We start from the raw sequence: 13,656 nt of genomic DNA on the forward strand, positions 1-13,656 counted from the left end.
ATTGAGGCCCCACACACATTAACATTGTTCAGTTAAAAATAATAATTGTATAGAACTACTCGAGTGGTAAATGTTTCCAGATGCCGCAAAGGGTTCTTGCACATTTTTTTTATTATTATTATTATTATTATTATTATTATTATTTATTTATTTTATTTTTATTATTATTTTTATTATTATTATTATTATTGTCAATTCCTTTATTTTATCAGGAATCTCTTTTACAAGAAGGTGATGAAGGTGATAATATGGAACGACTCGTATATGTCTGTTCCTTTTGTTTTCAAATTGACAGACATGTATAGTATGTTATCACGTTACTTACTGTATGTTTGGGCCCAGAGAGGATTAAAATTCCAATAAGAGAAATCCAAACAGACTTATTTGGGATTTGGAAATGAAAGTGCCGACTCTGATCACAGATATAGATCATATACAAAAGATCCATTGTATTTGACCATGTTTTACAGTTGGGGTCATTCAGACAGCAATTTGTCGTGAATCAAGGTGATAAAATAATGTGAAGTGTGTTTCTGAGCTGTTAAAGAGGAACCAGCGTCTCCTAGACCCCAAACACCTTAGGGTTAAACCTTCACTTTAACATCTTTCGTCTACGCAGGTGCACGTTACATTTGACCTTTCTCTGTTTGGCCTAAACATACACAGATCAATAACTATCGGTCAGCTATGTTGAACATCTGAGCCTGCTGATAACTAAACATGTCGAGTCAATTAAAAATGATCAGCTGCAGTATTGAAGCAAATCAGTTGCATCCCGTGTTGCTCCGTGTTTGTGCATGAGCACAGGACGGCATGTAGTGTGTTGCTGTTGCTCTCACATCAGCGCTGTACAGTAGTTTAATCTGTGCTGGCGTCAGAAACATCAGAGGCTTCCTGCAAAGCAGATTTCACCTCACAAGCTCAGTGAAAATAAGTATCACATTTCCTCCTTCCTTTCAACTTTCACATTGACATTTTTTTGGGGTTGTAAATACTTCGAAAAAGATTTTTCTAATGTGAGACCCCATACTGTTTTTGCCTTGTGTATAATCTATTGCCCCTGTACCACAGAACCCCACTGATTTGTTTGGTTGTTTCATGTCCGGTTTTAATGGTTTGTGTACGAAAATGAATTTCTAAGGCACAGAGACAACATGGCAACTCCTGCTGAGTGGATAAATTAATTGCTGTTTTTAGTTTCTTCATGGATATTGTACTTATAAATAGTTAAAAGCAAGGCCAGTTTTTCATACTTTTCATAGCCGTCCTGTGAAAACCACATGTCTCCAAATGTAGTGATTTTGAAACTTTCAGATAAATTTAAGGATTACATGTTCCCTGTTGAGCTGTTGAAACAGTTTAAAAACCTGTTGGGCTAAAACTTAAAAATCTATCATCACAAAGCTGAAATAGGGCTGTTTTTTATGCTCATGAAATGTCGAACTTGCTGCTTTCCTACAAGTGGAGGGTAAAACTCACACAACTTATTTTCATCTGGATTTAATAACACACAGTCACACAATTGCACACACATACCTGGAGGAATCCACTGGGATCGTTCTCTTTGAGGACTTCCAGGCAGTACTCCATCATACCTGTGGTCTGACGTAGCTTCATGGTGCAGTGGGTGATCTGGTCACGCACCACCTGAGAAAGACACAGAGCAGAGAAATTGGTATCCGGTCTGGTAGCATGTGCTTGTTAGTGCATGAGAGTCCCCCCAGCTTAAACAGTGGTCCTCGCCACTTTTATAAAGATGCAGGGACCGCATACAAGCGATATGGCACACAGCATTCAGGTGAATTTCCTCCACTGAAGAAACTACATCTTCCAAGTAAAAAGGGCTCTGACAAAGAAAGAGATCAGACCAGAGGCACAGGAGGACTGGCCATGGGGACTACTGGTTCAAATCTCAGTCAGCCGGTGGACGGTCAAAACATCTATAAGTCTTTTACCACTCTGTCAGTGTCATTCCTACAGCCGGTCCCAGCAGATAAGTCCAAGGCTGAATTTCTTTCCCAGTCCAACCGTGGAGCTAATATTGGTCTGCCTGCGAGATGGAGAGACCTAAAAGCTCCTGAAGGACGACAGCTTGACTCAGAACTGACTTTTCTATTCCTCAATGTGTAAGTAACTTGATGGGTACATATGGTCACATGCATGTTTGCATTAGTGACCAGATACAGTAGACATGATAAAATAAGCTAACTTCCTGTTACCCATATTACAAATTTGTTTCGCAAATGTTGCTATCGCTAGCTGAATAACTGTCAGCATTGCTTTGGAGCCGTTAGCCCATGCTAGCGTGGGCTAACGGTTGTGTCTGGATTGTTTGTTGGCTCGTCATGGACACAGGGTAAATTTATTCAGTTAGTGCTTCTCGATGTGTTTAGTGGCCACTTTCACTGTGCTTTGTGACACTTTATGGCAGACAAAGCCACATCTAGTGCCACATCTAGTGGCAGTGACGATTGTTTACAGAACATTTAACCAGGATTCCCAGCCATGGCTACTATGTAAAAAAACAAACAAAACCCCAGCATGACCGAATCAAGTTCAGCTAGAGGAATCAGTGTCCAAAGGAGGTAATTCAGAAATAACACAAAGAGAAAATGAGGTGAGAGCAGCTGATATGTTAAATATGTGACATGAAGCGCACAGAAAGATTTGGTCTGGCAGCTACTGCTAGGAGTGTAATTAGGGAAGGGGAGAGCAGACGTGCAGACATGGGTGATTGAAGATGGCTGGAACGACAGGTGAGTTAGTGGCTGGCAGGAAACATAGACAGGAAAAAGGAGCAAAAATTAAAAACTGGCTCGGGACATGATTGGAACAGATCTCTCAAAATCGCATAGTATTCCTGGCACACTATCACACACAAACACAGACACACACACACACACATGTCACACGTCTATCTGCTGGCTGAACTCCCAGCAGAAGGGAAATGAGATTTGGACGAGTGTCACAACCAGTCGATGGAGGCTAATTGAAAGTCAGCGAACTGTCACCGCCTTATTAGCCTTTTGTTTACATTCAGTCACACCTGCACAACATTTCAACTGATCAGTGATTTTAAATTACCTGCTCAAAGTACAACTGATACATGTTTATAACATGTAACGTACACGTATGTGAACATGGAGAATACATCAACTTTTCAGAGAGATTATAAAGAAAGTGTTTTGTGGTGTTGGTGTATTTAAGATAATTAATTATACCGTTAAATGAATGAATGAATGAGAGAGATATTTAGATGAAGTCTTGGTAATTAGTCCCTCGTTTATTTGATAATTAATGAGATCAAAGTTAATTATCCACCTGTCAAGTGCTGTCTAAACTGAAAAATGAAGACCATGAAAAGTCAACTGAAAGAGAGGATCAAACCAATGTACAGTGTGTGTGTGTGTGTGTGTGTGTGTGTGTGTGCGTGTGCGTGTGCGTGTGTGTGCACAAGCAGGTTCACGAGCAAGTTTTTATCTCACATTTTAATTTCATATATTCTTTTATTTTTTCGGTATTTTATGTCTTGCTTTTCTCCTTTACTATGAAGCATTTTGTGGCGCCTGATCTAGAAAGGTGCTTTATGATAAACTTAGTTAGTCACTATATCTTTAATAAATAATTAATTGATTCATACATTTATTAAATTTCCCACTACAGGTGTATTTTAAAGTGTACAAGGTTCAATCACAGTCATAAAATGTATAAACTTCATATTAAATTAATGAAGCTGGTCACGCAATTCATTTATTTTTATTTTAATGTAATAAATATAAATTATATTTAATGAATCAAAGGTCATTGGAAGGTCATTAAAGAGGAAAACAAAATTAAAGAAATGATATATTTGTAGCTGTATGTCACCGTAACACAAACATGCAGCTGGAATTCACATGCACCAAAATACACACACGGACACTCAAATTATTTACCGAGAGAAAATTTGTTTTTCAATTCAAAACCTCGCTCTTCGTATCTCCTATGTAAACAACATGAAGTATGGAGCGTGCAGCCTGAGTAAATCTCCGATTTATTTCAATTTTCCTTCCGTCCCACCGGGACAAGCTGCCTCCTCCCTGCCACAGGCTCCTGCAGACTGAAGGTCTGAGGGGCTTTTTCAATAAGCTCCACGTGCATCACATGCAAATATTGAAACATGTTAATGCAGGGCCAGATCTGAGATACCATGGGCTCACTCTGAATGTGGATCACTGGCTCCTCACCACACTCTGAACCACATTTCAGTTCAGGTTAGAGCAAAATTTTGTTTTTGGTTTGATATTGTCAATTTTGGTAAATACAGTTTTTACACTGGCATGACATAGTACAAAAAAAACCTGGTGCAGAGCTTTATATAAGGTATTGAATGGAAATTCAATGAAATTGAAAGGAATTTTGTACCCGCTGTATTCAGGAACACAAACGTTAACCAGACTTTCTTTTGTATCTAAGTTGTCACTTTTTAATGCAACATTTCTTTAAAGCTAAAATGAGTACTGGTACAAAACTGACAGGTTTGAGCCAAAGAAATGATTGTATAAGCGTCTGACGCGAGAAACCGAGACAGGATGAAGCATAATCTCATTCATAGAAAGACTCAGACACAGTCATCTGTACGAGTTAGAGAGAAGTGAATATTAATCCATCATCTGCTGGATTATAGCTAAAACTGAAGTATGTGTCTGTGTTTTTCAGTGTGTGTGCTCTTGAATGTCCTTTACGAGAATTCTTTGATAACCCTGGATAAAATTGGAATGCCCAGACATTTTTGGAAAAGTGGTGATATTTTTGGAGTGTAACGTCACTGGAAAGAGATATTTTGGGAAAGTGGGGGAATTATTTTAGAGTTATTTTTGGAGAATTATGACACTTTTTGAGAAGTGAGAATGTGAAACTAGGTAGAGAGAGTAGAAAAATAAGAGCAGCTTTCGTAATGTTATGATACAGAATGGGGTCAGGCCTCCAGGACAAGACGGTTAATCTGAGGGCAAACTGCCAGTCAAGGGCATAACATCGAGGGAGGCTCCGAGGTCAAGGTGGACTGGGTTAGGTGTTAAGGTGAAAAAGATCAGAGCAAACAGCTGGTCAGAGGGACGAGGGCATGACCCTTAGGGACTAGATAGTGTGTGTCGGTGAGGATCCTCAATATGTGTGTATCTGATACAGGTCAGTAACTGGCTCAGAAGAGATTAACCTACGAAACCCAGCTACCACACTGATCCTATGTTACATTACGCTGCCTTATATTAAACTGTTTCTAGTTTTTGTTTTAATGAGTTTTAATCTCAGTGACATTTTTTATCACATTTCATTATTGCAAATACTTATGTTGACAAACGTTACATTTCAGCATCATCAGTTTAAAGTGCTCTCATGGTGTCATCATTTAGTTCATTAAAAGAAAACTTTGTGAATGGAATAAAATCTTTCCATTTTGCTGCATTAGCCTCACTTTCTGAACAGTTCACACACAAACTGATGAACTGATGAAACCATCTGAACACTACGCTTTGTATATTACAGACTCAGACATATACAACAAGCGTTTCTAGCTGTTCTTTGAAAGATGAAAATATGTTGCTTTTAAAGGATTAAGTTGTGGCTTTGGTGAATTTTAGAAACATCTGCGTTTCTTGGTGGAGACAGTCCGTCAGTTGTTTTGTGTCTGGTCCGAGCTGTGTCCACAAGAACAGATTAAAAGCCTTGTAAGTGCTTTTGACAAAACAAAATATGAAATAGATCATCTTTTACAACCTTCTACTGGCGCTTTTAAATGGAAAGAGTTGAACTGCGGTTATATAATTTGCACACTTGAAGTTGTCCAAAAGCAAACTCTAGCAATGTTCATTCGAAATGATGCATTTATGGAAACGCTGTGTAGTTGGTTTCCGAGGTGTGGGAGTAGTGTGAAAATCAGACTCCTGGTTAAATTTTGCACTGTGATGTTCACTTTTTCATTATTTTGAAAAGAAGTCTGGATGCTGTGAGAGTCTTAAACCACACACTCAACCCAGAGTAATGTAAAACTGTAAAAAGCATCTATGTGGAGCTTTCAGTCACAGATTTTGGTTCAAGCTGCAGCTCTTCTACTTTCCTTATGTCTGCACGAATGGAGCCTGCAGTTAACTCATCCAATCAGCTGCTGATACACACTGTGTGCAAATGAATGTTTATTCACGTAAAGATGCTGCTGAAGTTATCACTCATCGACCAGCAGCTATTCTTCTCCTGTCCCGGCTCCGACGCAGCCTTCCAGCTCTTTGCCCTCTGGCTAAATCTCAATCCCCAGCCTGCAGATAATCACAACAGCTGTCCTTGGGGCTTCCATCCAAACATCCCTCCCCCCGCCGCTTCCTCCCCGCCACCATCCAGACGGTCAGTCGGTCGGTGGGCACGTTGAGGCTGGGCAGGCGTCCATGTGATACGCTGAGACTTAGGAAAACCCCAGCGGTGGATTTACAGAGGAAAGTGAAAAAAAAAAAAAGAGCTGAATTTGTTCAGGTATTATAATTTCAGCAGCTTCTTACTATAAGCAATGAGCTCACTGTTATCGTTCAAAGTTAGAGCAGATCTGGTTATTTCACATCACAAATCTCTGTATTTGTGTTTTATCTTTGCTCTTCTCTGGAATTTCAATTGGCTGTGACGTGTCTGAGAGGTCTTGTTGGGTATTTTTGTTGGTGCACATAATAATAATAATAATAATAATAATAATAATAATAATACCATAACGTAAAGGCCACAAAGCTGCGCCAGTTAACACTTTCACTAGTCTCAATGAGTTACAGGTTATCTACTGGATCTACTGGAACACAATACATTCACCTTGGTTATTCCTATTACAGATTAACAGCCTTTTTGACCTGAAGTTTCAGTTTGCTGCAGGAATAGAAAAAGAAGAGAAACAGGTTGGTGGGAGCAGACGGACAGACAGAAAGACAAGCAGGCTGCCAGTTTTCAATACCATTTCTTGAAATCAAATAACCCAAAATAAACTGCTCCCCCTCAGGCGGAAAAGAAAAGAAAGGAGTTACAGGAGAACTGTCTGCAGTATCAGTTCAATGCAAATCCCAGAGGGTCACAAGATGGTTATTAGGAAATCAGCACGTTAGATGAGATGACTTGGATCAGTTTGGTGATTCTTATTATTTCTTCACAATCCAATCGGATGGAAACAGAGCTGATAGTTTATGTCTTACCTTTAGTTTGTACTCCTTCTCCTTGGTGACTTTGGTGAGCAGCTTGGCTTTCTGTCTGGTCAGTGCCTCGATCAGGGAGTCGCACTGAGCCACGAGGCAGGCCTCAAACTCAACACCGTTCTCCTGAAGCAGCACGCGCACACACACACACACACACACACACACACACACAACACACAACACACACACACACCAATGTAAGCTTAAAAAGAAACATGCATACGGGTGATAATCGATTTCCCCCTGACTCTACGAAATCATATTATTAGGGACACTTGTGTCAAAATCGTGCTATTTTAAGATGCGCCATCGTCTTTCTCATTATGAGCTTCTGTCACAAATAATTCAATCACCACAGTGTCCGTAAATAGATCTGTTGGTGTGTTTTGCTCCATTTAGCAGCACAGAGCTGCCCTGTGTTTTTAGCTGATATGTTAATTCATCTCGTTCTATTTTTGTCTCAACATCACGTTTTCTACGGACAAAAACATACAGTATACACAACACATTTAGCGTCTGTGCAGCTGCCATGCTGTCACATGAAAATACAGTTTCTACACATATAACTGTACTGCTGCTTATAGTTGATTAACTTACCGGCTTTGATTATTGAATTTACAGTAATGTGACAGTAATCAAGTTAAGGTGGCTGAGCTTTATGATACATTTGCTTTTCTTTTATTTGTGTCTTTATTTCTTTATTTCTTCTGCTTGTAAAAATGACAACACAATTACCTTAAACCAGTCCAACTACAGGAGGACGGGTGAAGGAAGGAGGGAGGAAGAACAGGAAAACCTTCAAAAGATCAATGCACATGTAGACATGCATATACACAGACTGTTTTATCCTCCCTGTCATTTTTATCCTCAACTCAATAGTTTGACTCTTTTAATCTGGATTTAAAAACTTAAACAAGGATTAGCTTCAGCCAGACACTCGGTATATATCTGTTGCATTAATTATCTATTATTTATTTATTTATGTTAAGTTAATAAATAATAATTAATATGTATAAAAGTATATATATATATATATGTGATATAAATATATATAAAAAGAAAAGGCATTTATAACATATTAAATAATAAGTATAATTTATGTAGCACTTTTAAGTGCACTCAGATGCTTTACAGGATAAAAAGTGAGCACAAAACAATGTTAAAGGCAAAGATAAAATATGTTGAAAGATCATTTAACTGGGATTTTCAGGGCCTGGGAGTTAGGAGGGTCTGTCAGAATTTAAATCTATGTCAATGAAAGCTGATGAACAAAGAAATAGACTGGAGACACAACACTGCAGGTATGGGATTCCCTCAAAAAATTGTACTTTGTGCAGTAGCTGCAAGTTAAGGATCCACAGGGGCTTTTTATCTGAGCACACATGATGAGGAGATGAGGTCTTAGATATCAGTGATTTCCAATTAAGCTTCCTCCACTGGGGGACACAGTTCAGATCTGTAAGAGGATGAGAGCTGAAGATCTTTATTCCTCACTCCCACATTTTTATTTCTCTTTATCCATCCATCTCTCTCTGCTCTCTGGACAGAGCAAAGCAGTGCTAAGAGTTTTTTTTATGCAATCCTCTTCATTTTTCAATCAGACTCTTAATGCCTGCACGTAGCTGTGGCTGACAGGATATGACAGTGCATATACAGACAGTGTGTGTGCGTGCGTGCGTGCGTGCGTGCGTGTGTGTGTGTGTGTGTGAGTGTGTGAAAGTGTGTCCATGACTGGCAGATGCTGAGGAAGAGATCAGCTGCACTGCAGTGTTGTCCACAGGGAAAATACACACACAAATAAATACACACACTTCACATTTGGCTGATATGGTTGTTTTAGTTCAGTGAGTCAGTGGATTTACCTCCCTGCTGCACAGTGTGAAGAGGCCAAATGTTTGTGTGACTGATTTATTTGGAGCTTATTGTCTATTACCAGTAGTTCCCCCCCCAAAGCAAGATTTATTTTATCTAAGGAAAACATGTAATTTATGTAAAGACCTCTACATGTGGGGGGGAAATTGATCAACTATGGATATCGGTTATGTTAAAATCTTCTCAACTCTGCCTCATCATGCTCATGAAGATCCAGAGAAAATCCAAAGAAAAAAAAATCCTGAAGCAGCTGAGATACTAAAAGGTTGAAATTGTTTGGCTCCTGGTTAGTTTCTGTTCGAATACAAACAGCCTCTCGTACGAGTCCTCGTACCTTGACAGCGCGCCTGAAAATGGGTAGTGAGTATTTTCTTAAGCGCTGTCTCTATAGTTAAGGTTAAGTAGAGTTTAGGCAACTATGACAACTCAGTTAGAGAAGAGCAGCCCTCAAAATCCAAGTTCACGACCTAAAAATTAAAGGAACTTTGTACTTTGTAAGTTTTGCTATTGCTGCATAGCTAACATTAGCATTATCAGCTGTTTATTTACCAGTCTTGCCCAGACCTACTGCCATCTTTGCCCATATGGATTTACTCAATTCAGACAATTAGGTTACCTTCACACTGCATGATCTTAATAAAACAGAGCTCTGGCAAAGCAAAGTAATCTGTAGTGTTATGAGAGACCACACCCCTCTCCCCTTTGTTTTGCAGTTGCATTGCATTCTGGGCTATTGAGGCCACTGTTCGAGGAGAAATCTGTCCTTTCCTTTTTATGGTTATCAATGAGAATAACGAATGTGTAATACTGCAATGCTGCATTAACTGAGTTGTTTATTGTTTAGTGGTGTCACTGTACCTGGATCTGCTGGAGCATGTTCTTGAGTTGAACCAGGAACTCCTTGGCATCTTTAGCTTTGTCAGAGACGCCGTTCAGGGCCTGGGAGAGCTGGCACTGCAGGGACAAAGAAAATATATGATTATTTTAAGTTTATTACACTTAATTAAGAAAGAAATGAAGTAGAAAATGCATTTAAATATTTGATCCACAGACTCCAGTACAGTAGCCATGTTTCATAACAAAAGAAGAAGAAGGATCAGGTTAGCTTCCAAAAGCAAATTGCAACTTAAATCAGATTTCAAAATGTGTTTATAGGGGATTATTTAATGGCTAAAGACACTGACAGTCAATATCTTACACATCACATTAGTTCTGTATAAAGCTGAATCACTGCTCTTCTCATTCTAACTGTGCAACCAGTACAACCAGTGATACACTGAGGCTCCGAGGCTTTTCTACTAAGACGTCAGTTATGTAATCATTTAACCCAACAGACCGTTCTCCCTGGATGCTCAGATTACGCCTGATCCCAGCCTAAAGCAAATTAACTGGTACCTCCTCTCACAGGCCGAGACACTGCATTGTTTTAATGACGGGGATTAAGTTTGTAATCTAGATTAGATTCTGATCTAGATTAGAGACTACAAAATCCACAATGACTTCAAGACTGAAACAAAAAAAAGGAAGAATTAAACAAATAAACAGGATAATTAAATAAATGATAAACAAATAATTTTGTACTCCAGCAAAGTCATCACATAAAGATCTAAAAATCCATTATTGTCACAATTCATTAAGTCATTCATTAATATTCTTCCTGTTTTTTTTTTTTTTTTTGCATTGATTGATAACCTGTCTGGTGATTTCAGACCCTGCCCTTCCCACTTGCCCTACAGTAACCCCAGCCCTTCCTGTTTTCCCAGTCACCTGATTTCCCCACAGTCACCTGTTCATCATTCTTTCAGTAGCTGCCTGGTATATGTACCTGTCCACTTTCACTTGCTGGATTATCCGATAAGATCCCAGCTGTAGCATCTCAGCCTTTTTTGTGCTAGTTTTTGATCTATTATATGTTTTTGGATTTTGCGTTTTTGCTGACTTTGCTGACCCTCGACTAAGCCCTTACCTGCCCTTACCTGCCCTTACCTGCCCTTGCCTGCACCACCTTTACATACAGGTGAACTGTTTGAACCTTTCATCTGTGTCTCTTAATCGTGCATTTGAGTCCTGTGTGTGTCTGAACAACAATTACAACATTTAAACCAATCCATGATTTATTAAAAGAAAAGAAAAATCATTAAATATTTGAAAAATACAAGCACTGCCATTTGCAAAGATTATAAACTATATTATCTGCAATATAAGCCAAACATTTTGTCAGCAAGTGCTCAGATCTGAGTACTGAGACTAATGGATTTGAGACTCTTTGAGCCTCAATAAATTGTCTCTATTTACTCCAAAATGGAGCACTTCCACGCAGTTTTCTGATTTTCATATGATATCTGCAGAGAGGCGTATATATATATATATATATATATATATAATGTAAAATATTATATCTTTACATCTTCTGTCTGCTGCTAATTTGATTCCGAGCTGAGTTTTATACCCAAGATTTAATTTGACTGACCGGATAATCTCATCTTGTCCGTGACCAGTTTGTTTTCATGAATTAAATATGAGCAGTGTGCAAAAATTTTTGCGCCCCTTAATAAACGCCGAGACCCAATGAAAAGCTCCAAATCAAATGTTTTGGATGGTCTTAAAAAATGAGGTTGGTTATTTTCTATATATGTGTTAAGCTGTTAAGTGAATTTGCTTGTGAGGATGAGGAGCAGCGCAGAGAGCGACACTGAAGAGGCAGCTCATGTCGTTTATCTTGGTCCCGCAGCTGCTGGCATGGATCAAATGCTGAGTTACAGCTGTGCAAACCATAAACATAGGTTAATTCACATGTTTAACCCCTGCACTCCTGCTCCTCCTCTGCATATCTGAAGGGCCTCATTTAAGTCTTTAAGGTCCATTAAACATAAACCAGTGGATAAAAGTGAAAAAGAAGTGATATGGAAAAAAAGCTTTGCGTACACTTCCATATTTAGTCAGCAGATCATTTCAGTAAAGGTTTTCACATTTTGAATTCATAAAGGTTTTTTACTATTATTTATCATTTTTTCAGGGTATATGTCTGGTACAGCTGCTTAGGGGGTGTATCTCTGTATTGGACGTTTAATGTATTATTTATTCATCTATAAATCTACATACAAATCTATAAAAGAGCTGTAAATCTAACCACACCATGACACATACGTATAATTCCACCTGTAAGCTGATTGAAGAAACAGAATTCCCCCAATCATTATATGGTATTTCACATACTGAATATATACATCTGCAAAACAATGACATACAACAAAGTCTTTGCAATATCTTAAATATTATTGGACTGATACCAGCGTCAGTGATAAATAACAGCAAATTATAACAGCACTCAATTTGGATATTAAAAATGAAACTGACATCGTGTGCTGTGAGGAAATGACACAGACTGGACCTGAAGAGAAAGAAACACAGACACACTGTAGACTTCAGTCAGAGCAGAGAACATGAAGACAAGAGGAACATACTGACACTCACATCCACCAGGCACATTACATATTCCACCAAGTCAATACAGTTCAGGAAAGGGGTGTGTGTGTGTGTGTCTGTGTGCGCACGGGGGTGGGTGTGTGTGTGTGTGTGCATCACTCGCCACTAAACAAGAAAAGACAGGACAAAGGAAACACACACTGTTACACACGTGCCAAGCTGTGATGAATCTGTTCTGCTTTCACCACACCCTGGCGGATGGTGGTCTCATGAACGCACACACACACCACACACACACACACACACACACACACACACACACATACACATACACACGAACACACATAGCCAGAAGGCGATATGAAGGGGGCAGACCTTCTTCCTTGTTACTAGAAAAAAGGAGCTGTGTCTGCTACACGGAGCAAAGGTCAGAATCATGGTGTGATCACATCAACTTAAATGCTGGTTTTGAATCTCCTAAATGTGATGTTTAAAATGATCAGCACAAGCCCGGCCACTGACATCACATCAGACAAAGCTTGTCAAGATGATCTATTTTTATCATCTATTGCATGTTTTATATCCTGAAAGTAGGATCACTGTCACTCTGTCTTTTTTCCTCCTTTTTTCCTCCTTTTATTTCCCCGTTGGAGACTTTTATTCAGGAGTTTTTCCTCATCCAAATCACGGGACAGGGGACAGTGGGTGTCTTTTGCTGTACAAATTGTAAATCTTCAAATCTGTGATTAATAATTTTAGGCTACAGAAGTAAACCTGACTTGACTTTGCTCATTCTCTGTCTTAAAACTCCAATAAAGAGTTGGAAAGAAGAGTAAAAAATGAGCAATAATAATTATATCATGGAATTGTTAGCAGTCAGTAAATGTCAGATATTCCTTTTATCGTTTAGTAGGAAACAACAAAACAAACAAATATTTGTTCATATTTCAAGGTACAGAATTTAAGAAATTAGGATTCTGTGATTTATTCATCAAGATATACATAACATTAATAGGTTAGATGCTAAATTAAAATTAAATCATACTCAGTAAACCTCAAGTTATGTTCAATTCACCAGGCAGAAGTACGGATCACTCAAATTCTTCTATGGGAAATCAAATCTCCCACAGCAAACAGTCAATGTACTGTATAATCC

General features: G+C 38.8%; 1 protein-coding gene across 2 annotated transcripts in view; it reads right to left on the reverse strand.

The window, feature by feature from the left end:
• The window catches only part of trim67 (tripartite motif containing 67), a 47,147-nt gene that overhangs the window by 16,156 nt on the left and 17,335 nt on the right, over positions 1–13,656 (reverse strand). For both annotated transcript variants that reach the window (XM_023430018.2, XM_087180345.1), the window contains exons 2-4: positions 9,933–10,028; positions 7,203–7,325; positions 1,537–1,647 (exon numbers count right to left, since the gene is read on the reverse strand). In XM_023430018.2, coding sequence (XP_023285786.1) covers positions 1,537–1,647; positions 7,203–7,325; positions 9,933–10,028 — 330 coding nt within the window. The remainder of the gene's footprint in view (positions 1–1,536; positions 1,648–7,202; positions 7,326–9,932; positions 10,029–13,656) is intronic.

This window comes from Seriola lalandi, unplaced genomic scaffold (genome assembly GCF_002814215.2).
Source record: "Seriola lalandi dorsalis isolate HSWRI2012SDOR001 ecotype SW California unplaced genomic scaffold, Sedor1 jcf7180002054901, whole genome shotgun sequence".
Taxonomy (NCBI): domain Eukaryota; kingdom Metazoa; phylum Chordata; class Actinopteri; order Carangiformes; family Carangidae; genus Seriola; species Seriola lalandi.